This window comes from Platalea leucorodia (genome assembly GCF_965183815.1).
Source record: "Platalea leucorodia genome assembly, chromosome: W".
In the NCBI taxonomy this organism is placed as follows: Eukaryota; Metazoa; Chordata; class Aves; order Pelecaniformes; family Threskiornithidae; genus Platalea; species Platalea leucorodia.
The window spans coordinates 18,833,983-18,861,692 of NC_138859.1; the positions used below are offsets into that span (position 1 = coordinate 18,833,983).

General features: G+C 42.8%; 1 protein-coding gene across 1 annotated transcript in view; it reads left to right on the forward strand.

Annotated features, from left to right (window-relative positions):
- Positions 1-27,710, forward strand: part of LOC309601647 (guanine nucleotide-binding protein G(q) subunit alpha) — a gene marked incomplete at both ends in the record, with an annotated part of 171,712 nt that overhangs the window by 96,839 nt on the left and 47,163 nt on the right. The window contains one exon of the mRNA XM_082334806.1: positions 5,696-5,850. Within this exon, the coding sequence (XP_082190932.1) occupies positions 5,696-5,850 (155 nt within the window). The remainder of the gene's footprint in view (positions 1-5,695; positions 5,851-27,710) is intronic.

A 27,710-nucleotide genomic window follows, 5' to 3' on the forward strand; every position in this document is an offset into this window, starting at 1 on the left:
CTGTTACTTGTTCAATACAGTGAAATATAGCCTACTATTACTCTCCTTGAATGTTACACCTGTTTCAATTATGTGCAGGTTTGCAGGAAAGTCTTTACTTTTTCATTTGCTCTTGATTTAGTAGGTCCAAGGAAAAAGAAAAGAAGGGCAAAGGACAGATGAAGAATTCCTCCAAAGCTGCATATCTTGCTATACAGCCCAGTAAGGCATGTACCACAGTTGTAGGTTACAAGTCATAGAAGCATAGAATGCTTTGGGATGGAAGGGACCTTTAAAGGTCATCTAATCCATCCCCCCTGCAATTGGCAGGGACATCTACAACTAGATCAGGGTGCTCAGAGCCCCATCTAGCCTGTCCTTGAATGTTTCCAAGGATGGGGCATCTCACATCTCTCTGGGCAACCCGTTCCAGTGTTTCGCTACACCCTCATCATAAAACATTTCTTCCTTATATCTAGTCTGAATCTACCCTCTTTTAGTTTAGAACCATTACCCCTTGTCCTATCGCTATTGGCCCTGCTAAAAAGTCTGTCCCCATCTTTCTTATAAGCCTCCTTTAAGTATTGAAAGGCTGCAATAAGGTCTCCCTACAGCCTTCTTTTCTCCAGGCTGATCAACCCCAACTCTCTCAGCCTTTCCTCATAGGAGAGGTGTTCCATCCCTCTGATCATTTTTGTGGACCTTCTCTGGAACCTCTCCAACAGGTCCATGTCCTTCTTGTACTGGACCCCAGAGCTGGACACAGTACTTGAGGTGGGGTCTCACCAGAGCAGAGTAGAGGGGCAGAATCACCTCCCTCAACCTGCTGGCCACGCTTCTTTTGATGCAGCCCAGGATACGGTTGGCTTTCTGGGCTGCGAGAGCACGTTGCTGGCTCATGTCCAGCTTTTCGTCTGTCAGTACCCCCAAGTCCTTCTCCTCAGGGCTGCACTCAATCCTTTCATCCCCCAGCCTGTATTGATACTGGGGATTGCCCCGACCCAAGTGCAGGACCTTGCACAGGGCCTTGTTGAACCTCATGAGATTCACATGGGCTCACCTCTCTAGCCTGTCCAGGTCCCTCTGGATGGCATCCCGTCCCTCAGGCATGTCGACTGCACCACTCAGCTTGGTGTCATCTGCAAACTTGCTGAGGGTGCACTCTATCCCGCTGTCTGTGTCATTGATGAATATATTACATAATACTGGCCCCAGAACGGACCCCTGAGGGACCCCACTCATCACTGATCTCCATCTGGACATTGAGCCATTGACCACTACCCTCTGGATGTGACCATCCAGCCGGTTTGCTATCCACTGAACAGTCCACCCATCAAATCCATATCCTTGTAATTTAGAGAGAAGGATATTGTGGGGGACCGTGTCAAAGGCCTTACAGAAGCCCAGATAGATGACATCCATAGCTCTTCCCTTGTTCACTGATTCAGTCACTCCATCATAGAAGGCCACTAGGTTGGTCAGGCAGGACTTGCCCTTGGTGAAGCCGTGCTGGCTGTCTCGAATCACTTCCCTGTCCTCCATGTGCCTTAGCATAGCTTCTAGGAGGATCTGTGCCATGATCTTCCCGGGCACAGAGGTGAGGCTGACAGGTCGGTAGTTCCCAGGATCCTCCTTTCTACCCTTTTTAAAAATGGGTGCAATGTTTCCCTTTTTCCAGTCACTGAGGACTTCACCTGACTGCCATGACTTTTCAAATATCATGGAGAGTGGCTTGGCAACTACATCAGCCAATTCCCTCAGGACTCTGGGATGCATCTCATTGGGACCCATAGACTTATGTACATTCAGGTTCCTCAGGTGGTTGCGAACCTGATCTTCACTTACAGTGGGAGGAACTTTGCCCCCCGATCCCCGTCAAATGACCCATTGACTCGGGAGGTGTGAGGAGAGAGGTTGCCAGTGAAGAACGAGGCAAAGAAGTTGTTGAGTACCTCAGCCTTCTCCTCGTCTGTTGTTACCAGCTCGCCACTTCTGCTCATCAGAGGGGGTACGCTTTCTTTAACCTTCCTTTTCTGGTTAATGTACCTATAGAAGCCCTTGTCATCAGGGTCTGAACCTGTAAATGACTCATGACTTTTGTTGACTGGCATAAATAATTGTTTCTCCTATAAGCAAGAGCTACATTCTCAAGAAATGAATCACTTCAGGGTTTTAGTCCTCTCAAGACAAGAGAGACAAATTCACGGTCATGATGATGGCTTTTTGTATTGACTTCCATTCAGCTTCTAGACTGCTTGGATCTGATCTCATGCCATTGTTGTCAATTATGCAGTCTATGTGAATTCTACTATCCAGACCTACCTAATATCACTGTGCTTGATGATTTAGTTACTGACAGGCCAAGCACTACAACCTTTCTTATAGGTTTGGGAAATCCTGTTACAAAACGGAAAATATTTGCTAAGATATATTTTCCCATGTGAGAGAGATTCTTTAAATGGGCATCTTAAAATCAGCTAGTCCACACAGACCATTGATACGAAACAACCTTGCCTACTGCATCTCAAGCATATTGCTTTCTTCTGTGGATTTAAGATCAGAAGAGGATTTTTTTTTAAATAGACTGCACTTGTGTATGTCTCCCTCATAAATCTTTCTGGTAGGTTTGAAAGCTAGTTTGAAAAAATTGCAGAGACAATATCAAAAGGATAATAAAAATTTGAACTTTTTTCCAAGCTTGCTCCAACATTGACTGTAACCACTGTTGTAAGATTCCAAAAGGTTGGTGCATGTATGGAAAGAATATGGGAACAGATCCATTTGCTGGCCCACTTAGTCACTGAGGAACATCAGTGCTTTCAAAAAATTAGAAGATAATAGGTAGAAAACTGACACTATGAACCCTAGAGATTAAAAAAATATATTCATTTTGAATAGCAATTATGTGGAATAGAGTATTGCCAGAAAGACCAGTATAAAACTATAATGTTCTTCAAGCTCAGAATTAGTTTTTAACACTGTCAATAATTTTCTGAGGGGAATGATGAAGAAGGAGAAAAGAAGATAGCTATTTTGGTGTCCTCTAACACTCAGATTTCCTGGTTTCAGAATCTAATGGTCTTCCAGGAAATTCCAGTTTTCTTTGTCTGGGATAATTTTTTTTAATACTTGTAGAAATCAAGGAAGAAACTTAAAAATCGAAGATTGATGTGATTTGCTAAAGATAATTGAATGAATCTTTTTATAAGATCTGTGGCAAATAATGTGCAAATTGTTACAGGTATTCTTGTATCCTCAGAAGGACATGGAAAATGTGTTCTTTGCTGATGTCAAAAGTGTATTAGACTGAAAAGTCAGCTACACCATCTAGATTTTGTTTGTAGAACATTACAGCTTAACTAGTAATTACATCGTAATTACCAGTTTGAATTTGGTGGTACTTGCAGAATCCTTCAGTTTTATCTTTTTTGTTTGTTTGTTTCACTGCTTTGATAGCAATTATTGGTGTTCCAAAAGAAAGAAATCTCAGAAGGTACAATTTTCTAAGGGGCAGCAGCTTTACTATTTTGTTTCAAGTAATGTCTATTTTTGGGTACAGCAAAAAGTATCAGTGAAGACTAAGAAGTACTGGATAAAGTTTATACTGCAGAAACTGGATGAATGATGAGTCCTCAGATTTTTCATGCAAGCAATTTGAGTGCTAACATGAAAAGTAATGTTACAGACTTGATATTATATTAGTGGAAGGAAACTAAAACCAGTAATTAGCAGTAGTGGCACCACACATCATGCATGATTGAGTCTTTTTCTGCATTAAATTTATGCTTCTGCATCTCATTAGGTTTCAGTAGAATTACTTTTGGCTTTTACCAGAGCAAATGAGAAAAGAATTAAGCCAATAGATGAGATCCTGTATTTAGATCTCTGTCTCTTTGACCAGAAATTAGAAGCCAGTAAAAGATACTGAATGACAAAGACTCAGAGAAAGAAAGAAAAATTGTAATCTACAGGAAAGTATAGTACTTCTGGGGAACAAGAAGACATAGCCTAGACATAGTATAAAGACTTGAAATCTGTGTGAAGGGTTATTACATTTTTTTTTTTGAGCTGTATGTCAGTAGGGTACAAGTTGTCATGAGTCTACCCAAGCAAAACCCAGGGAACCAGAAACAGTGTTCACTGGGGAAATATGTTTATTTTAAAAAGGCTGAATTACATTTCTGATGGATACAACTCATTGGCATATGTCGGAGTTTATTTCAGAAGTTTTGCCACATAATGCAAAGTCATATTAGTTGTAGGGCAGGACATACAGAACTGGTAAATAAAGCAATTTAAAATCTTGGACTATTTTGTAGTAATTATACATCTAAATGGATAACTAAATAAAGTAATTACCTTTTATGATTATCTGTACTGCTGACGTAGAATACTTGAGCATCTATTAGAGAATGTTTAGAGAACTGTTAGAGAAATATTTCAGTTACGATGAATTTCTGATGAAAGCTTAAGAGCAACTTTTGAATACTGACTCAGTCTTTTACCTCTGTTAGCATTTTGATATCAGCTGACCATAATTTCGGAGCTCAAGAACAATAAAAAAAAAAATCTGAATATATTGTTGTATCAGTTTGTCATAAGTAGTGAGCAAATACTTGGGGCATCATTCTTTTGGAAGAATACAAAGCCAATGGAACACATAACTGAGCTTGAGAAAAAAATATAGAATCTTTTGAAAAAAAAAAAAAATCTTCCTGTTTCACAAGAGTATTGGCTTGTGCTTAGTAGAATACCATTTTTTTGTTATTTTGTTGTGAGGCAGTAGAGACCCTTCATGATTTGTCCAGTTTTGGGATGGGTGGATGTGATGTTCCAGAAGAAAATATACTTTGTTAGAACTTGGAGACTTGCGTTCTTATAATAGAGAGCATATGTTCTCCATATCTTGAAGACAAACATTTTTCACATTGAACTTGGAGTTCTTGATTTCCACATGAGTAAACAATAGTTGCAGGTATAAAATTTTGTTAAGTAATGAGTAGTAGCATTTTCCTGGGCTGTCTAAAAAGGGGGGTGACGGGTTGTATGTGTGTAAACAGGATGAATTACTTTAAAAAGAACAAAACCAATCCTTTCTGTATGCATTTACCTAATTTAAAATGCAAAGAGGTTTGTGTCCTTGCTGAAATGTGTCTAGTCTGAAATGCAGACTAGATTTGAGACTAGAATCCCTTGGGTTTTTTGCTTGACTAAGTTTTTATCTGTTATTTTTCTCTCTTAGTGTATGTACATATAAATGAATCTCTTTAAAAGACAAATTTCCTCCCTCCTCCCCATTCTTTCTGCTCCCATCAGTCTAACTCTGCCAAGTTGGTTAACTGGTTATCATTTAAAAAGCAGGTATATTATATGCCCTAAAATTGTACCTGAAAAATGAAAGCTTTCTTAAAAATTAGCTTAATTAAATATAAATTTTAATGTGAACATTTCATCCATTTCAGCTAAATGATACTGGATTAGGATAAACTTATTCTGAAATAAGGGCCCATATACACATTTATTTACCTTCTCTCATATCATCCCTATTACTATTTTTCTTAGTTTGAACACACCTTATCATCATTCATTCATAACTTCACATTGGTGAGATGGCCAGTCTGAAAAATTATTCCTGTTAATCACATTCACTGTATATGAACTATTTGTAAACATAGAAAATGAAGTAAATTTTATTGTTTTCTTTGTTTCAAATTAGGCTCATGCACAGTTAGTTCGAGAAGTCGATGTAGAGAAGGTGTCAACTTTTGAGAATCCCTATGTGGATGCAATAAGAAGTTTATGGAATGACCCTGGAATCCAGGAATGTTATGATAGACGACGAGAATATCAGTTATCGGATTCAACTAAATAGTAAGTATATAGTGGTTACAAACAACTGTATCTTATTTTCTGTTCTTTCTAACGAAGTAATTCTTACTTTTTATCTTTTTATACTATATTTTTGTGTACATACATGTACAGGTTTTTGTGTGTGTACAAGTATCTGTGTGTGCATGCATATTCAGCACAAACATACACTTAATAACTTGAATGTAAAGGCTACTGTAAGGAAGGTAGTGTATCTAGTTTAGTATTATGTGTGTGTTTGTTTCCCAAAACATAAGCCTATGGTAATTTGAAATCTTACATTAAGTTTATTACTAGGGAAGCGCAGTCAAGGGTAGACGTCCATGCAATTCATAAAAATTATAATGCCCTAGAACATCTATTTTCCCAGTTTTTTCCCTTTCCCTTTTCTTTCCCTTTTTCCTTTTCTCTTTTGCGGTCCTGGTGATTAGGTAAATAGTACTAAGCAAGTGTTCTTGTGTTTTGTTCAACTGCCTCTCTTTTGTACGAACAAGACCTAATCTTGAAAGAATATGTCTGCCAAGAAGGCAAACACATAACTGAAAACAGACTTCAATTTGTAAAGGGTGGAGAAAAAAAAGCATTTTAAGTTAAATCCTATTTGTTACAGATCAACAACAATAAGAATGCATATGTGACTAAACTTGGTCTTGAATGGTACGCATGTACTCTTTTGTGGCAGGATTCTGATAAAACAACAATGTGGAATTTAACACTGGACCCTGAGGACTGTCTAGATGTTGGCTCCAAGAAATTCAGTTGCTCTGAGTAATATACTATATAGCTCTGGTAAAATTTTTCATCTGTTCAAAAAAAAAAAAAGGATGATGATAGTAGAGGAGGATGACCTTTTGGTGTTGCCCACTAGAAAAAGAATTAGCATACTTGGTTATTAAAGCTGTGTCAAAAACTTCCATGGTCTCCACTGGAACTTTTAGATTAGCTATGAAAATTAATCTGGTTATATCATTCTAGTCTCCATGTCAGGTTGGCAAGAAAGGAAGCCTCTCATTGAGGAAAGCATAGAAGAAACTGAAAGGCACCATGAAGGTCCCATTAAAGTCAATGGAACATGGCCATACACATAACAGAAGCCTGGAGTGAGATTTATCTGCACAGTAGTCTGAGTGCCCTTATCTATCACAATCCTTTATATGTGATTGAGTCAAGACAAACTTAAAAATATCTTGCTGATGCAATTTAGGCAGCTAGAGAGCTACTGGTGCATGAATTAGGTCTGCTCAGATTTGCTCCGATGCTCTGTTATTACCACACCACATTCTGCTTCTGCTTTATCAGCCCCACATACAGGGTTCCTGTTGTCCTATGCAATCTGCTGTCCTGTAGAGCTGGTTACCTTCCCAATCTGTCACTTTTATTATTTATATATGCATATTTTGGTGCACAGTGGTGCAAAGTGCAGTAAAATCTCTCTTGTATTGCATGGATTCTCAGTGTCCCCAAATATACAATATTGTGTTTTATTTTTCAGTGGTAAGAAAGCTAAAAATCATAGGAAATTACATATAAGTGATAATCTTTAGGGTACATAATTGGTAAAAGAAAATTTTAGAGACAAATTAGGCTGACTGTACTTTCTGATTGTTTTCATTTTGAAATGAACAGAAAACATAAGTAGAAGGTGAAACAGAGCTTTCCTTATACTTTGAATTTCTTATATTTGTAGGTCCTAACTTTGGTTCCACAATAGATATAATACTGATTTCAAAATTGAAATAAATGTATATATTTTAACGGTTGCCTTAGAGGAATACAATAAAATTAGTAAGTCTCCAAAGTAGGAAATAAGCATCTGATACTACTTCAGATCAAATTGTACTGAATATCTTAGTTTTGACCTAGTTTAATGAAATCATCACCATAGTAGATCTTTTGAGTAATATTAAAATAGTATAGCTCATTAAGGAGCTATAGAAACAAAATTTTCATACATTTTCTTCCAAAAGGTAAATGTACTAGTTGAATGGTTATTTTTAAAGCTCAACATATGTAACCATTTAACAACATGATTTATTGCAGATTTGTAGATTTTAATTATAATAGATTATAGTTCATTTTGTGGAGTTCTGCAAAAATTGTTTTAGAACAAGTAATAAAACATTAGAATTATAAATCACTATATATAAGTCTTTATATGAGCCTCTCATATATTTATGCTTGCAAGTAGAGTTTCTTTACATATGTAAGTCCAGGATAAGCAATTAGCAGAAACCAAAGAAAAAATGTTTCAAAAATACAGTCCACATGTTTAGGGATAAAACATCTAAACATAATTTGCTAGCTTTAAGTCCCTATGTCACAAAGCAACAAAATGTAATGCTTGAAATTTACTACTGGGATTCACAAAGCGTTTAAAAGGAAGTAAGCATTCAGTGCTCACTGACTTTGTGAGACTTCAGTGATTTCATACATAAAACCAAAACAATAGTTTGTTGTCCACCGGATCTCTTGTATATGTTTCAAAGCATATATGTCAGTCTCATGCTGCTTCTTCCTTCACCACTTGCATGAGTCTCTCCTTTAGTCTTCTCATTTTTTTTTCCCCCAGTGTTCTTACAGTAGTAGTATTTTTAATGTTCCCTGTGTTGCTTTTTTTTCCCTCACTGTTAGTACACATTGTCTTTCTAAATCTTTCTCTGTATTTTGTTTCTGTTGTTGTTTCTAAATTCTGTTGCTAGTTTCTAATATATCCTGTAAGTTTCTATACTTTCACTTTCTGTCATCTTTTGACCTGCTTTGTCATTCTTAGCAACACTTTTGAAGTTTTATATCCACTGCTAGTACACTGGAAGAATATGTCAGATAGATGTGTATTTACCAGAAGAGGTGAGAGGAGTGTCTAAGAAAGTAAGTTTCCCGAAAGGTGGGAGTTGATTTGAACCTCTTGGTAGCTCAGGAAATACATTCCATTCTCTCCCCTTACCATTGGATGCACCAATGGTTGGATGTTCAGATTGTTTTTTTAAGTAATTTCTAGACTTGTATCTGCAGTAAAGTCAAGAGCACATCATATAAATAGACATTATTCACTTCCCATATACATTACTGTGTGACTTACCCACTTATTTACCACTAAACCACTTCCCTTTATGGCTTCAAAGATACCATTCACAGTGTGAGACAGATATAAACCAACACCACAGTGTGGATAGCCTGAAATAATAGCTGTGTGAGCTGAGATCTTTCTCTATATATATACTCTACAGACCTTAACCCAAATAGAAACAAGTTACCAGTCAACAATCTGATTATATCATGGTTTTTCAAAGTCTAAAGGGAAGAGAGGCAACGGTCTTGCCAAGAAGAGACAGTTGTTAGAAGTAACATTTCACATTTGTGTTACAACTTGCAGAATTTGGGCTGTAACTAAGAGTTTGTGGAGACTCATCACCATAGGAAGCATTTAGAATGTAACCAGAAAACTTGCCATATCCTTGCTAAAAAACTTCACCTTTGCTAGCCCCATTAGATGGAAAAATTATGTCATTGTGTACCTCCAGCCAAGGGTTTTCTGGTTGTTACACAAGCGCTGAGGATATTTGTTTAGGTAATTAAATATAATTCTCCCCCGAGTTCCTACCCCACTTTATCTATGCCAGTCAGTATTTAATGCATTGTTTTTAGTCATACATACAGAGAATCCTTCAGGCTATTGTTTCTGCATTTGCCATCAACTTTAAAAAGGAAGTCAAATAAAACTAAATTGTTATTGTATGATAATACAGCCTGCATATATCTGTGATAGCGTGTACTGAGTTATCTGGGCAGTTAATGCATAAGTGCAGAGATTCCAATACTTTCCTTTGTAATAAGAAGTGATGCAGAGCACCACGATGCGACTCCCAGGACATTTTCAGCATATCACTGATTGTGAATAGGGAATGAAAGAGATCAATACTGATTATGTCTTCTCATTAAACTTCATGTGTCACCTTTTGAAAAAATATTGTATAAACTGTAGTGCTTTGGTCAGCTAGTAATTTTTGTATGATAGTATTCTACCAGAATTTGAAGTTCTCTGCAGATTCTACTGAACAATTAATTTCCTCATACCTATCCCTTAAAAGTAACATTTTGCTTCTATGTTCCACTTCAGAAGTGGAGTTGATTGTGTGCCAAATAAAATGTGATTAGGGACCCACAAGGAGAAAGATCAGTATATGCACCTGTTGTGGTTTAACCCCAGTCAGCAACTAAGCACCACACAGCCGCTCGCTCACTCCCTCCCCGGTGGGGTGGGGGAGAGAATTGGAAGGGTGAAAGTCAGAAAAACTCGTGGGTTGAGATAAGAACAGTTTAATAATTGAAGTAAAATGAAATAGAATGGTAGTAGTAGTAGTAGTAGTAATAATAATATTATACAATAGTAATATACAAAGGAAGTGATACACGACACAATTGCTCACCACCCACTGACCGATGCCCCGCCCGTTCCTGAACAGCGATCGCTCCCCCCCAGCCAACTCGCCCCAGTTATATACTTATTATGATGTCATATGGTATGGAATAGCCCTTTGGCCAGTCTGGGTCAGCTGTCCTGGCTGTGCCCCCTCCCAGCTTCTTGTGCACCGGGCAGAGCATGGGAAGCTGAAAAGTCCTTGACTGGTGTGAGCACTACTTAGCAACAACTAAAACATCAGTGTGTTATCCACATTATTCTCATCCTAAATCCAAAACACAGCACTATACCAGCTACTAAGAAGAAAATTAACTCTATCCCAGCTGAAACCAGGACAGTATCCACCCCTTATTCCATCCCATATACGTCATGCCCAGGTCTTACACTTTCAAATACATTCCAATTAATCACTACCACTTTTCCAGTCTTTTGATATATTTATATATATATGTATACACACACATATAGATATAATTTCCTTACTCTATAGGCTATCCCTCCACAAAGGTTTGTTGAGTTCATTTAGTCCATGACTTTGGGCTTCATCTGTCATAACAGTCTTTCAGGGCAGGAGAGATGGTGTGTGGTGTTGGATTGTTGCATGATGAAGCCAGTTCTGGTTCCATCACTGCTGCACTTTGCTCGGTTTCCTCAAAGTTCATTCTTCATTAATTTGGGCAGATAGTAATCATTGAAGTGATGACATCCAGTATTATATAGCAACTAACATGATGCAATTCAGTTCATTGGCTATTTTCACCCAAAATCAAATCCCCTTGAGGTACACATCGGACTTCCCCATCCTCCTGCATCACCCACCAAGTACATCCAGGTCCTTGAGCAAAAGCAATCCCACGAATGGGTTTACCTCTGCCTGAAGCAGGAGTAACCCAGACCGTCTTCCCTGTCATATTTTTTAGGTGGACTACAGGGACTTTATCCCCCTCTACAGTACGTAAAAGTCTTGATTGGGCAGGGCCAGCTCGATTGGCAGATCCCCTAGTGTTGACTAACCAGCTGGCATTTGCTAAATGTGTATCCCAGTGTTTGAATGTCCCACCACCCATTGCTCTCAGTGTAGTCTTTAACAGTCCATTGGATCGTTCGATTTTCCTGGAGGCTGGTGCATGACAGGGGATGTGATATACCCACTCAATGCCATGCTCTTTGGCCCAGGTGTCTATGAGGTTGTTTCGGAAATGAGTCCCGTTGTCTGACTCAATTCTTTCTGGGGTGCCATGTCGCCATAGGACTTGCTTTTCAAGGCCCAGGATAGTGTTCTGGGCAGTGGCATGGGGCACGGGACATGTTTCCAGCCATCCTGTGGTTGCTTCCACCATTGTAAGCACATGGCGCTTGCCTTGGCGGGTTTGTGGGAGTGTGATATAATCAATCTGCCAGGCCTCCCCATATTTATATTTCAGCCATCGTCCTCCATACCAGAGAGGCTTGAACCGCTTGGCTTGCTTGATTGCAGCGCATGTTTCGCATTCATGGATAACCTGTGCAATAGTGTCCATGGTCAGGTCCACCCCTTGATCACGAGCCCATCTAGATGTCGCACCTCTTCCTTGATGGCCTGAGGTGTCATGGGCCCACCAAGCTAGAAATAATTCACCCTTCTGTTGCCAGTCCAGGTCCACTTGAGCCACTTCAATCTTAGCAGCCTGATGCACCTGCTGGTGCTTTTGATGTTCTTCAGTGGCCTGACTCTTGGGTACGTGAGCATCTACGTGACGTACTTTTACAACCAGGTTCTCTACCTGGGCAGCAATATCTTGCCACAATGCGGCAGCCCAGATGGGTTTGCCTCTGCGCTGCCAGTTGCTCTGCTTCCATTGCTGCAACCACCCCCACAGGGCATTTGCCACCCTCCATGAGTCAGTATAGAGAGAGAGCATTGGCCACTTTTCTCATTCAGCAATATCTAAAGCCAGCTGGATGGCTTTCACCTCTGCAAACTGACTTGATTCACCTTCTCCTTCAGCAGTTTCTGCAACTTGTCGTACAGGACTCCATACAGCAGCTTTCCACCTCCGATGCTTCCCCACAAGACGACAGGACCCATCAGTGAACAGGGCATATTGCTTCTCATTTTCTGGCAGTTAATTATACAGTGGGGCCTCCTCAGCATGCGTCACCTCCTCCTCTGGCGATATTCCGAAATCTTTGCCTTCTGGCCAGTCCATGATCACTTCCAAGATTCCTGGGTGACTGGGGTTTCCTATTTGAGCCCGTTGTGTGATCAGTGCGACTCACTTACTCCATGTAGCATCAGTTGCATGATGTGTACAGGGAATCCTCCCTTTGAACATCCAGCCCAGCACCGGCAGTCGGGGTGCCAAGAGGATCCGTGCTTCAGTACCAACCACTTCCAAAGCGGCTCAAACCCCTTCATATGCTGCTAATATCTCTTTTTCCGTTGGAGTATAGCAGGCCTCAGATCCTCTGTATCCCTGACTCTAAAACCCTAGGGGTCGACCTCGAGTCTCCCCTGGTGCTTTCTGCCAGAGGCTCCAGGGAGGGCCGTTCTCCTCGGCTGCGGTGTAGAGCACATTTTTCACATCTTGTCCTGCCCGGACTGGCCCAAGGGCTACTGCATGGACTATCTCCTGTTTAATTTGTTCAAAGGCTTGTCGTTGCTCAGGGCCCCATTTGAAATCATTCTTCTTCTGGGTCACTTGATAGAGAGGGCTTACGATCAGACTGTAATTTGGAATATGCATTCTCCAAAAACCCACAACGCCCAAGAAAGCCTGTGTTTCCTTTTTGCTGGTTGGTGGAGACATGGCTGTTATTTTGTTGATCACATCCATTGGGATCTGACGATGTCCATCTTGCCATTTTATTCCTAAAAACTGAATCTCCTGTGTAAATCCCTTGACCTTGCTTTGGTTTATGGCAAAGCCGGCCTCCAGAAGGCTTTGGACTATTTGCTTCCCTTTCTCAAAAACTTCTGCTGCTGTGTTGCCCCACACGATGATGTCATCAATGTATTGCAGATGTTCCGGAGCCCCACCCTGTTCCAATGTAGTCTGGATCAGTCCATGGCAAATGGTGGGGCTGTGTTTCCACCCCTGGGGCAGTCGATTCCAGGTATACTGGATGCCCCTCCAAGTGAAAGCAAACTGTGGCCTGCACTCTGCTGCCAAAGGGATTGAGAAAAACGCATTAGCGATATCAATGGTGGCATACCACTTGGTTGCCTTTGACTCCAGTTCATATTGAAGTTCTAGCATGTCCGGCATGGCAGCGCTCAGTGGCGGCGTGACTTCATTCAGGCCCCGATAGTCTACTGTTAGTCTCCACTCTCCATTAGACTTTTGCACTGGCCATGTGGGACTGTTAAAGGGTGAGCGAGTCTTGCTGATCAGTCCTTGGCTCTCCAGTCAACGAATCAACTTATGGATGGGAATCAGGGAGTCTCTGTTGGTGTGATATTGCCGCCGGTGCACCGCTGTGGTAGCAGTTGGTACCTGTTGTTCTTCGACCCTCAGCAGCCCCACAACAAAAGGGTCCTCTGGGAGACCGGGCAAGGTGGACAGCTGTTGCGTTTCCTCCGTCTCCAAGGCAGCTATACCAAAAGCCCACCGGTACCCTTTTGGGTCCTTGAAATACCCTCTCTTGAGGTCGTCTATGCCAAGGATGCACGGTGCCTCTGGGCCAGTCACAATGGGGTGCTTCTTCCACTCCTTCCCGGTTAAGCTTACTTCAGCCTCCAATACAGTCAGCTGTTGGGATCCCCCTGTCACTCCAGAAATACAGATGGGTTCTGCCCCTTCATAGCTTGATGGCATTAGGGTACATTGTGCACCGGTGTCTACTAAAGCCTTATACTCCTGTGGGTCTGATGTGCCAGGCCATCGAATCCACACAGTCCAATACAGCCAGTTGTCCCTTTCCTCCACCTGGCTGGAGGCAGGGCCCCTCTAGTCCTGGTCATAGCATTCGTTACTCACTTCTTGTAAATGCGAATCAAAAGTCCCTTTACTGAGATCGGAAGCAAAATCAGCCCTTCTGCTCTGTCTGGGGAACTGCTCACTGGAAACTGGAGCAGCAATTTTCCTGGAAGAACCACCTTTTGTAGCTGTTTTTCCTTGCAACTCATGTACTCGTGCCTCTAGGGTCGAGGTAGATTTTCCATCCCACTTCCTCATGTCCTCTCCATGGTCACGCAGATAAAACCACAGGGTGGCCCGTGGTGTGTATTCACTGTATCTTCTCTTTTGAAGAGAGGGATGCTTAGTCCTGATGGCTGAGATACTGGTCCGTACAGGTGTAGAGTAGGACATGTCCTCTTTGAATCGCTGGAACTCCCGGGATAATTTCTCAGCTATCACGTCAGGCAGTTTCTCCACAGCCGAGATGCAGGCCCGTAGGGAGGAAGAGAGACTTTCTTTGTATTGTCGGAGTCGGCCAGCCAATTCATCCACCGTTGGTCCCTCTTCATCTTTCCAGGTCATTATTGCCCATGAGTTTGCATACGATGATGGTGCGCTCCGCACAAACTTCCACCACATGGGTCGTGTGCACTGGACTTCATCTGGATCTTTGGGTAACTGCTCGTTGTTCAAGTCATTATAAATCACCTCCAGCATGGCTAATTCCCTCAGGTACTGGATACCTCTCTTCATGGTGGTCCACTTGCCTGGGTGACATATAACATCTTCCTTGAAGGGATACCTTTCCTTCACACCTGACAGGAGTCGCCTCCAGAGGCTGAGGACTTTTGCCCCTTTTCCAATCGCTTTGTCAATGCCCCCTTCCCTAGAAAGGGATCCCAGTTTCTTGGCTTCCCTACCCTCTAATTCCAGGCTACTGGCCCCATTATCCCAGAATCGGAGCAGCCAGGTGACAATGTGCTTGCCTGGATGACGACTGAAATCTTTTCGCATATCTCGCAGCTCACTCAGGGACAGGGATCGGGTGGTTACCATCTCATTTATAGGTTCTGCCTCTTCCTCCTCCTCTTCTTGTGATGGCCCTGGTTCATCTACATCCCTTACTAAATGAGCTGATTTTCTTGTGTATTTTTTCTTGTGTATTGGGGTGACTCATACTGGCATGGGTTTGTTCTCTGGTTCAGCCGCAGTACCTGTCACTGGGGTTGGAGTAGCTGCAGTGCCTGTAGTTTTGTTGTCAGAGACCTTCTGTTCCCCTTGAGGGTTCTGAATAGTGTTGAACAGGGCTCGGTAGGCATGGGCCAGGCCCCAGCACATTGCAGTGATTTGTGTCTCCCTACAATTGCCAGGGTGACAGCATACTGGCACGGGTTTCTTCTCTGGTGTAGCCACAGCGCCTGTTACAGGGGCTAGCGTATCGGCAGCACTCGTCACAGGGGCTGGCATAGCCGCAGTGTCTGTTGCCGGGGCTGGCATAGCTGCAGCACCAGTCATTTTGTTCTCAGATTCTCTTCCCCTTGAGGGTTCTGAATAGTGTTTAATACGGCTCGGTAGGCATGGGCCAGGCCCCAGCACATTGCAGTGATTTGTGTCTCCCTAGAATTGTCAGGATGACAGCATACTTTTTTCAGATGTTCTACTAGTTTTTCAGGATTCTGCACTTGTTCAGGGGTGAAATTCCAAAACACTGGAGGGGCCCACCGTCCTAGGCATTTGCCCGTGCTCTCCCACACACCCTGCCACTCATAACTATCCAGCCTTGGGGCAGATCTCTGGATGATATTCTTAAGCTGCTTATTAACCTTAGACAAAACTGAAACAATATACCCAAGAAATACCAATAGATGTATCTTGAATACCCAAGGATGTTCAAGATACTGAAAAGTTGTTGTAATGAAGGAGGAAACATCATAGAAGAAGGCAGCGAAGGTGCCATTCTGTATGTCCTCCATAAAAAGCCTCTCAGAGGAAGAGGTATAATTGCTAATTGTCTCCATGAGGTGGTACCTGAAGTACAGTAATGGCTTCACTACAGAACCCAAATACCAGATAATGCTCAAGGTCAGTGTTTTAATAACAAATCTCCCAGGCAAAACATCACTAATCACTGCAGAGCACAGCAAACTGCAACACCCAGCACCAATCTTTAACTCGTACTGCAAAAACAAGAGCATGGTGCAGATCAGGTAGACTAATACTGAGAGCACATGAATCAATATTATGACCAGCAACTGTTAACAGATACAAATTCCTTAATACACTCTGGTTAATCTGTTATTATCTCAAACCCTTCGTGCCCCACGTTGGGGCCAAAAAGGACTGTCGTGGTTTAACCCCAGCCAGCAACTAAGCACCACACAGCCGCTCGCTCACTCCCTCCCCCCGGTGGGGTAGGGGAGAGAATTGGAAGGGTGAAAGTCAGAAAAACTCGTGGATTGAGATAAGAACAGTTTAATAATTGAATTAAAATGAAATAGTAGTAGTAGTAGTAGTAGTAATAATAATAATAATAATATAATACAATAATAATATACAAAGCAAGTGATACACGACACAATTGCTCACCACCCACTGACCGATGCCCCGCCCGTTCCTGAACAGCGATCGCCCCCCCCCCCCCGGGCCAGCTCCCCCCAGTTTATATACTGATTATGATGTCATATGGTATGGAATAGCCCTTTGGCCAGTCTGGGTCAGCTGTCCTGGCTGTGCCCCCTCCCAGCTTCTTGTGCACCTGGCAGAGCATGGGAAGCTGAAAAGTCCTTGACTGGTGTGAGCACTACTTAGCAACAACTAAAACATCAGTGTGTTGTCAATATTATTCTCATCCTAAATCCAAAATACAGCACTATACCAGCTACTAAGAAGAAAATTAACTCTATCCCAGCTGAAACCAGGACAGCACCTAAGTTATTACTACAACACTTATCTCTCTTAGTTGCTATTGCCTCTGGTAATCAGAACATAAATTCTTTTGTTTCATAAAACTATAGGGAATTCTTTGGGCATCCCATGTCTGTATAATTTTGTTGCAGGTATCTATACCTATATCTAGGGTCTATATCTAGGGTCTAGAGAACAAGTCTTATGAGGATTAGCTGAGGGAGCTGGGGTTGTTTAGCCTGGAGAAGAGGAGGCTGAGGGGAGACCTTATTGCTCTCTACAACTACCTGAAAGGAGGTTGTAGCGAGGTGAGGGTCGGTCTCTTCTCCCTAGTAACAAGCGATAGGATGAGAGGAAATGGCCTCAAGTTGTGCCAGGGGAGGTTTAGACTGGATATTAGGAAAAACTTCTTCACCGAAAGGGTTGTCAAGCATTGGAACAGGCTGCCCAGGGAAGTGGTTGAGTGTCCGTCCCTGGAGGTATTTAAAAGAAGGGTAGACGTGGTGCTTGAGAACATGGTTTAATGGTGGACTTGGCAGTGTTAGGTTAACGGTTGGACTTGATTATCTTAAGGGTCTTTTCTAACCTTAACGATTCTATGATTCTATAAAAAGAAGAGACTTGTTATGCTGCTAGCATCACTGGGATAGTAAATTATGAACAACTATCTGTAAAACCAGTTATTTGTCTGATGTAAGAACCAAATTCTCATATACTCGTGATTTATAATAATACGCAGGCACACCATCATTTAATAAACATTTTTATATTGTTCATTGCTTTTCTTCCCTTTTTAAAAATGTACTTGAAGGTTCTAAAGCTAAATTTTTGCATAAATTGTGCTGCAGAATAGCAGATCCTGGTTTTATATATTCGCGGTTTACATGACATAACTTGTGTATAGTTTACAATAAGATAAAACAGCAAATAAAAATGACAGGTCTTTACCACATGAAACAGGCTGAAGATTAAGACGAAGTAGTAGTGGTAGAAGTGTTCTTACCCTATCATGCAATAGACATACTAAATATAAAAGGAAAGTCTGAAGACAGACATGGAATTTGCTGTGTAGTGGTGCTTCCTATAGAAAAAACGAAGATTAAGCAATTGAACTAGAGAAATTCAGAAAGGGAAGTGAGATTACATTAAGCAGTATACGGCATGCATTTCTTTCAGGATTATTCTTTCTTTTTGGTGCAATACTGAATATGCTTTAAATATATGTATAATTTTTTAGCCCCATTTCCCATTTAGAAGTTTTGAAAAAATTGCACAATTGTTTTGGGGTTTGATGACTTCAGCTTTTTAGCCTTCTGCTAATTTTGGTTTTTAACCATGTAGGAATTCTAAATTGAGAGAGGCAGTTAGGTAGGATTTGGATGGGATAAGAATAAAAAGAACATAGTGCAGCTTTCTTCACCTGCTACCTCACTTCCTGCTAATCTTAAATTTACTATATTTATATTAGACTAAGATTAGATAATTCTGGAAACTGGTAAACATGCCTCAACTTTTTGCCAGTCGTAAAGAGGCTCAGAGACGCAAACCTCCACAGAGATTCTGAAAATGCGACCAATAAGTCTTTACACTTAGCTTTGTTCACAGCTTGTGTTACTACACCGGAAATTGATTCCATTTACTGTACTGTGTGTTACCAAAGAGGATGCTTGTCTCAGTTAGTCTGGCAACTCCGACGTAGGAAAAAATCCTGCTACAACTACATTAACATTTAGCTTATATGGAGTTGGGAGACAATAAAGTTGTATGTATTTTTCAAAAGTGCATAAAGAGCCCCTTCCCTTTCAGACCTTATTGTATTCTAGAACGTGGTCAAAATTACTGCTTGTTTTGGGTAGTCTCATTAGCCAGGTCAGTGTTTTGCAAAAAGAAAATTAACATAACTCCCCCACCAAACCTGAACAACAACCCAGTAAGGGTAGCTCCACCCAATTTCAGAAGAAACAGGCCCCTGTCCTGGTTTCAGTTGGGATAGAGTTAATTTTCTTCCTAGTAGCTGGTATAGTGCTGTGTTTTGGATTTAGTATGAGAATAATGTTGGTAACACACTGATGTTTTAGTTGTTGCTAAGTAGTGCTTACACTAGTCAAGGACTTTTCAGCTTCCCATGCTCTGCCAGGTGCACAAGAAGCTGGGAGGGGGCACAGCCAGGACAGCTGACCCAGACTGGCCAAAGGGCTATTCCATACCATATGACGTCATGCTCAGCAATATAAAGCTGGGGGAAGAAGAAGGAACGGGGGGACGGACATTCGGAGTAATGGTGTTTTGTCTTCCCAAGTAACCGTTACGCATGATGGAGCCCTGCTTTCCCGGGGATGGCTGAACACCTGCCTGCCGATGGGAAGTAGTGAATGAATTCCTTATTTTGCTTTGCTTGCGTGTGTGGCTTTTGCTTTACCTATTAAACTGTCTTTATCTCAACCCACGAGTTTTCTCCCTTTTACCCTTCCGATTCTCTCCCCCATCCCAGCGGGGGGGAGTGAGCAAGCGGATGTGTGGTGCTTAGTTGCTGGCTGGGGTTAAACCATGACACCCCAAAGGACATAAATATAACAAACTGAATAAACCAAAGCTTACAACTAAGGCTACTTAATCAGACAATTTAGGTTTTTTTTAACAGGAACTGTTAATCTATGTGTATAAGACAGAGCATTTTGTAGAGGGTCATACCTATGAACTATCTTAACTTTCAGGAAAATACATTTTTGCATTAAACCTAACACCTTTAGGGTTGAAAAGATATAAATGTTTACTGTTGTTATCATATCTGGAAAAGTCAGCCATGCTGTGTCTATCTTTACATGTTGTTGAACACACTGAATCCAGTTGCGTATGAAATGTTGCTGGTAGGCCTTACCTTTGTAGCTGTGGTTATAGAATCATAGAATCATTTAGGTTGGAAAAGACCCTTAAGATCATCGAGTCCACCCGTTAACCTAGCACTGCCAAGTCCACCGCTCAACCATGTCCCTAAGCGCCACGGCTAAATGTCCTTATCCCTCCAAGGATGGGGACTCAACCACTTCCCTGGGCAGCCTGTTCCAATGCTTGACAACCCTTTTCGTGAAGAAATCTAAACCTTACCTGGTGCAACTTGAGGCTGTTTCCTCTTGTCCTATCGCTTGCTACTTGGGAAAAGAGACCGACACCCATCTCCCTACAAACTCCTTTCAGGGAGTTGTAGAGAGCGATAAGGTCTCCCCTCAGCCTCCTCTTCTCCAGGCTAAACAACCCCAGCTCCCTCAGCCTCTCCTCATAAGTCTTGTGCTCTAGACACTTCACCAGCTTCGTTGCCCTTCTCTGGACACGCTCCAGCACCTCAGTGTCTTTCTTGTAGTGAGGGGCCCAAAACTGAACACGGTACTCGAGCTGCAGCCTCACCAGTGCTGAGTACAGGGGGACAATCACTTCCCTGGTCCTGCTGGCCACACCATTTCTGATACAAGCCAGGATGCTATTGGCCTTCTTGGTCACTTGGGCACACTGCCGGCTCATGTTCAGGCAGCTGTCGACCAACACCCCTGGGTCCTTTTCCGCCGGGCAGCTCTCCAGCCACTCTTCCCCAAGCCTGTAGTGTTGCACGGGGTTGTTGTGACCCAAGTGCAGGACCCAGCACTTAGCCTTGTTGAACCTCATACAGTTGGCCTCGGCCCATCGATCCAGCCTGTCCAGGTCCCTCTGCAGGGCCTTCCTACCCTCCAGCAGATCGACACTTCCACCCAACTTGGCATCATCTGCAAACTTCCTGAGGGTGCACTCGATCCCCTCATCCAGATCATCAATGAAGATGTTGAACAGGACCGGCCCCAATACTGAGCCCTGGGGAACACCACTTGTGACTGGCCGCCAACTGGATTTGACTCCATTCACCACCACTCTCTGGGCTCGGCCGTCCAGCCAGTTTTTAACCCAGCGCAGAGTGCACCCATCCAAGCCGTGAGCAGCCAGCTTCTCCAGGAGAATGCTGTGGGAGACTGTGTCAAAGGCCTTACCAAAGTCCAAGTAGACAGCATCCACAGCCTTCCCCTCATCCACTAAGCAGGTCACCTTGTCATAGAAGGAGATCAGGTTAGTGAAGCAGGACCTGCCTTTCATAAACCCATGCTGGCTGAGCCTGATCCCCTGGTTGTCCCGCACGTGCTGCGTAATGGCACTCAAGATGATCTGCTCCATGACCTTCCCCGGCACCGAGGTCAGGCTGACAGGCCTGTAGTTTCCGGGATCCTCCTTCTGACCCTTCTTGACATTTGCTAACTTCCGGTCATCTGGGACCTCCCTGGTTGACCAGGACTGCTGATAAATGATGGAGAGTGGCTTTGCGAGCTCCTCTGCCAGCTCCCTCAGTATCCTCGGGTGGATCCCATCTGGCCCCATGGAGTTGTGAGCGTTCAGGTGGAGGAGCAGGTCAGTGACTGCCACCTCTTTGACAACTGGGACTTCACTCTGCATCCTATCTCCATCTCCCAGCTCAGGGACCTGAAAACCCCGAGGATGACTAGCTTGACTATTAAAGACTGAGGCAAAGAAGGCATTAAATACCTCATCCTTCTCCTCATCCTTCATGGCAAGGTTACCTTCTGTATCCAACAAAGGAGGGAGATTCTCCCTGGCCCTCCTTTTGTCACTGATATATTTATAAAAACTTTTTTTGTTGTCTTTAATGGTGGTGGCCAGTTTAAGTTCCAGCTGGGCCTTTGACCTTTTAATTTTCTCCCTGCATATCCTCACAACATCCTTGTAATCCTCCTGAGTTGCCTGCCCCTTCTTCCAAAGGTGGTAAGCTCTCCTTTTTTTCTTGAGTTCTAGCCAAAGCTCTCTGTTCAGCCAGGCCGGTCTTCTCCCCTACCTGCTCGACTTGCAGCACATGGGGATAGCCTGCTCCTGTGCCTTTGAGACTTCCTCCTTGAATACCGTCCAGCCTTCCTGGACTCCTTTGCCCTTCAGGACTGCCTCCCAAGGGACTCTGTTAACCAGACTCCTGAACAATCCAAAGTCCGCCCTTCTAAAGTTCAGGGTAGTGGTTTTGCTGACCCCCTTCCTTACTCCTAGAATTGAAAACTGTATCATGTCATGGTCGCTGATCCCAAGACAGCCTCCGACCACCACATCGCTCACCAGGCCTTCTCTGTTTGTAAACAGCAGGTCCAGCAGGGCACCTCCCCTGGTTGGCTCGCTTACCAGCTGTGTCAGGAAGTTATCTATCTCCCACACACTCCAGGAACCTCCTAGACTGCTTCCTCTCTGCTGTGTTGTATTTCCAGCAGATATCTGGTAAGTTGAAGTCTCCCACGAGAACAAGGGCTAGAGATTGTGAGACTTCAGCCAACTGCTTGTAGAATACTTCATCTGTTTCCTCGTCCTGGTTGGGTGGTCTGTAACAGACTCCCACCAGGATGTCTGCCTTGTTAGCCTTCCCCCTGATCTTAACCTATAAGCACTTAACCCGTAAGCATCCCATAAGGATGATCTGCTCCATAACCTTCCCCGGCACTGAGTTCAGACTGACAGGCCTGTGGTTTCCCGGATCCTCCTTCTGGCCCTTCTTGCAGATGGGCGTCACATTTGCTAACCTCCAGTCACCTGGGACCTCCCCGGTTAGCCAGGACTGCTGAGAGATGATGGAAAGTGGCTTGGTGTGCACTTCCACCAGCTCCCTCAGTACCCTTGGGTGGATCCCATCCAGCCCCATAGACTCATGTGTGTCTGAGTGGTGTAGCGGGTCGCTAACCATTTCCCCTTGGATTATGGGGGCTTCATTCTGCTCCCTGTCCCTGCCTTCCAGCTCAAGGGGCTGGGTACCTGGAGAACAACTGGTCTGACTATTGAAGACTGAGGCAAAGAAGGCATTAAGTACCTCAGCCTTTTCCTCATCCTTTGTCACTATGTTTCCCTCTGCATCCAATGAAGGATGCAGATTCTCCTTAGCCCTCCTTTTGTTGCTGTCGTGGTTTAACCCCAGCCAGCAACTAAGCACCACACAGCCGCTCACTCACTCCCTCCCGGTGGGATGGGGGAGAGAATCGGAAGAGTAAAAGTGAGAAAACTCGTGGGTAGATATAAAGACAGTTTAATAGGTAAAGCAAAAGCCGCACGTGCAAGCTAAGCAAAGCAAAGCAAGGAATTCATTCACTACTTCCCATTGGCGGGCAGGTGTTCAGCCGTCCTCAAGAAAGCAGGGCTCCATCACACGTAATGGTTACTTGGGAAGACAAATGCCATCACTCCGAACATCCCCCCCTTCCTCCTTCTTCTTCCCCCAGCTTATATACTGAGCATGGCGTCATATGGTATGGAACAGCCCTTTGGCCAGTCTGGGTCAGCTGTCCTAGCTATGCTCCCTCCCAGCTTCCTATGCACCTGGCATAGCACGGGAAGCTGAAAAGTCTTTGACTAGTGTAAACTCTGCTCAGCAAGAACCAAAACATCTATGTGTTATCGACATTAGTCTCATCCAAAATGCAAAACACAGCACTCTACCAGCTACTAAGAAGAAAATTAACTCTATCCCAGCTGAAACCAGGACAGTTGCTAATGTATTTATAGAAACATTTTTTATTGTCTGTTAAAACAGTAGCCAGATTAAGTTCTAGTTGGGCTTTGGCCCTTCTAATTTTCTCCCTGCATAACCTCATGACATCTTTGTAGAATCATAGAATCGTTGAATGGTTTGGGTTGGAAGGTACATTTAAAGATTATCTAGTTCCACTGGCCCTGCTCTGGGCAGGGACATCTTTCCCTAGATCAGGTTGCTCAGAGCCTCATCCAACCTGACTTTTAATAGTTCCAGGGAGGGCGCATCCACAACTTCTCTGGGCAGCCTGTTGCATTGTGTCACCACCCTAATCGTAAAAAATTTCTTCTTTATATCCAATCTAAATATAGCCTCTTTTACTTTAAAACTGTTACCCCTTGTCCTGTCACTATGGGCCTCGGTTAAAAGTCTCTCTGTCTTTCCCATAAGACCTCTTTATAATTTGAAAGGCCGCAATAAGGTCTTCCTGGAGCCTTCTCTTCTCCAGGCTGAACAATCCCGGCTCTCTCAGCCTTTCCCCATAAGAGAGGTGTTCCAGCCCTCTGATCATCTTCATGGCCCTCCTCTGGACCCGCTCCAACAGGTCCGTGTCTTTCTTGTGCTGGGGGCCCCAGAGCTGGACGCAGTACTCCAGGTGGGGTCTCACGAGAGCAGAGCAGAGTAGAGGGACAGTAGAGGGCCAGAGTCACCTCCCTTGACCTGCTGGCCACGCTTCTTTTTATGCAGTCCAAGATATGATTGGCTTTCTGGGCTGCAAGGGGATGTTTCCGGCTCATATCCAATTTTTCATCCACCAGTACCCCCAAGTCCTTCTCCTCAGGGCTGCTCTCAATCCCTTCATCCCCCAGTCTGTATTGATACTGGGGATTGTCCTGACCCAAGTGCAGGACCTTGCACTTGGCTTTGTTTGACTTCATGAAGTTCACATGGGCCCAGTCCTCAAGCCTGTCAAGGTCCCTCTGGATGGCACCCCGTCCCTCAGGCGTGTCAACTGCACCACTCAGCTTGGTGTCATCTGCAAACTTGCTGAGGGTGCACTCGATCCCACTATGTCATTGATGAAGATATTAAAAGGTACTGGTCCCAGTATGGACCCCTGAGGGACACCACTTGCTACTGATCTCCATTTGGACATTGAGCCATTGACTGCAACTCTTGGGATGCAGCCATCCAACCAATTCCTTATTCATCTAACAGTCCCTCCATCAAACCCATATCTCTCCAATTTAGAGAGAAGGACGTTGTGGGAACTGTATGAAAGGCCTTGCAGAAGTCCAGATAGATGACATCCATAGCTCTTCCCTCGTCCACTGATTCAGTCACTCCATCGTAGGTGGCCACTAGATTAGTCAGGCATGATTTGCCCTTTGTGAAACCATGTTGGTTCTCTCTAATCATCTCCGTGTCTTCCATGTTTTTGGACATGTCTTCCAGGAGGATCTGTTCCATGATCTTCCCAGACACAGAGGTGAGGCTGACTGGTCGGTAGTTCATCTGATGGAATTATTCCTGAGAAAATGCTAATATATCATGTGACTACTTCCAACAGAAATCTGACCTCAAAGATAGTGAAAAATAGTAATTCATGGTTGGAGGTGGATGTTTGTTTGAAGTGCCTGCCCCATATTAGTTCATATTGAAAATGTTTCAAAACTTCATTTATTGAAAGTAAATTCAGATAAGTTTTGATGGTCTGTCTTCATTAGCTGGCATAATTCTGGAAGTTAATTAAAGCTGAATGTTGAGTTACAAGGTTATGGTGAATGGGGGTTATATTTAACTTCTTGAAGAGGGTTATTGGTTAAAACTACTCTTGTTTGTTTGTTTATTAAGTTTAGGAGTCTTGTCACTTCTTTGCCTGATTTCTATATGAGAAAAACATGGTTAAAATACAGAGCTAAGTAGTCTATTCCTATTGTCACATTCTTTCTGTTTATTTTGTAATATGGACAAACAGTACCTTTGAAACTCTCTTTCAAGGGTATCATTAGCACCTTCATAACCTGGTAACTTCCTTGAAGGCTGGCTGCAGTTTTGGCCCTTGTCACAGGGAATATATAATTCATTAAAAGTAAGTACTTATTTCTCAACACTGACTAGGAAACAAAAGTTTTTCTTCTATTTCTGGTCAGTGTGCATATCACAAGTTTTTCCTGATGTTAAGAGAGAGCTACTGTCAGCAGCTTGTTACACACACATTACTTTGGTAATGCATCTTGTGCCTGTTGCTATAGCAACCCCACAGAAAATTACCTCAGCAGCCATTCAAATTCATTTTTACAAAAGTAAAGTAATTATAGCTATAATTAACTTTTTAAACTTGATCTGTAGTATAAATTTACTCAGACCTATGTTACTGGTTTTTTTAAAAGTAATTTTATTCAATTTTCCTTTTTTTTTGTTCTTTTGTATAATGCTTAGCTGAATAAGTACAGTTTGGGTGAGCAGTCATGACTACAATATGTCTCATCAAAACAAGACATTTCTTAGCAGGTGGTAAAAATAAAATCATAGTGCCATGTAGTTCTGCCATAAATTGTTTGCACAGTTGCTGCTAACTGTATAACTGACTTCCCAGTAATAACTGTGATTATCTGGTTTTGGACTCCACCTTAAGATAATGGCCAGGATATTTCCAATATCCATATCATTAGTATGATTTTAAATTTTGAAGTTAGTAAACTAAGAAAACATCTGGTTTTGGCAATTGTTGGCAACACTTTTTGTGAAAGTTCATGTTTACTACAAGTTTTCTGGTTTGTTTGCAAGAGTACATGTGTGTAGCAACTTCTAGTGTATACTGAAGAGGTGGTTGTGTTAGAAAATCTGATTGCAGAATTTGTGCATGCATGTATGTGGTGAAGCTTCTAAGGGCTTGCAATTTTATTTGAGTGGGGTTTTTTTTAGCTAGACTCTTATCCTAAAATCCCTCATGCACGCCTGTTATGTGCTTAAAATTTTTGAATGTGCACATGATTTGTTTGCCCACATGAACAATGTATTTGTCAGTAGTTTGATTAGAACTGCAGTAGATGAGTGCTTAAAAGCCATGGTGAATTGGGTCTTTAATAAGTAATTATACAAAGAAATAAATAAAAATCTTCATTTTCTGATAGTATTCACTTTTACTCTTCATCCAGAGCAGTCTGAATTCAGAGACTCTCAAGACATTTCATGTAGCCCTATCATTTCATTGGGTGTCTTATAAATTAAATGTCTTCACAAGTCCTCTTCTGGTTGCAGATAAACCAGTAGAAGAGGTAACTCCATCCTGCTTCCCTGCTGGTGGTTATGGATTTCCCACACCCCAGTCTGTATCAGTTGAACAAGCTAGCTTAATTTGAACAATTTCCATATTGCTTCTTTGCTGTTCCAAATCATTTTCACAGCAATAGGTTATGGAGACGTTGCACAAGCACAAGAGCTATCAGCTAGGGATGGACTGTGACTTTTGGAAAAAGGTGCAGTGAGAAGCAGCTGGAGTGGGGATTTGGCCTGCACAGTTGCAATTGGAAAAGGCGTTTGATGTTTTGATATTTTTATTTAAAATTGCTGCTTGTGCCAGAGTCAATACCAATGTGATTCCCATTACTGTTCTCTATAATATGCTCACTGTCACAACACTGGGCATCCTCAGGTGCCACGAAGGAATACGTGGATTGAAACCAGCTCAAGCCTGTTGCTCTCCTCAAAATTCTTTTGTTAGTTGTTCAATTCTTATACTCTGTGTTGGACTGAGCCAGGTATACACTCCTCCCATGTTGGTCTGGCTAACTCAGAGAGACAGTCACACTCTCTTAATGAACTCAGGGAGAAACATTGACACCATCAGTTGATCCACTCAACTCGTTAATCCAACCCTTTTGATATGAAGAAGCCTTGAATATAATTCACTGCAACAATAAAGACTTATAAACTATGATAAACCCTTTATCAAAGGGTTATCCAAGGTGTGGCCTCACCTTGAGTACTGTGTGCAGTTCTGGGCCCCACAATTTAAGAAGGATGTGAAGGTCCTTGAATGCATCCAGAGGAGGGCAACAAAGCTGGTGAAAGGGCTGCAAGGCATGTCCTATGAGAAGCGGCTGAGGACTCTGGGCTTGTC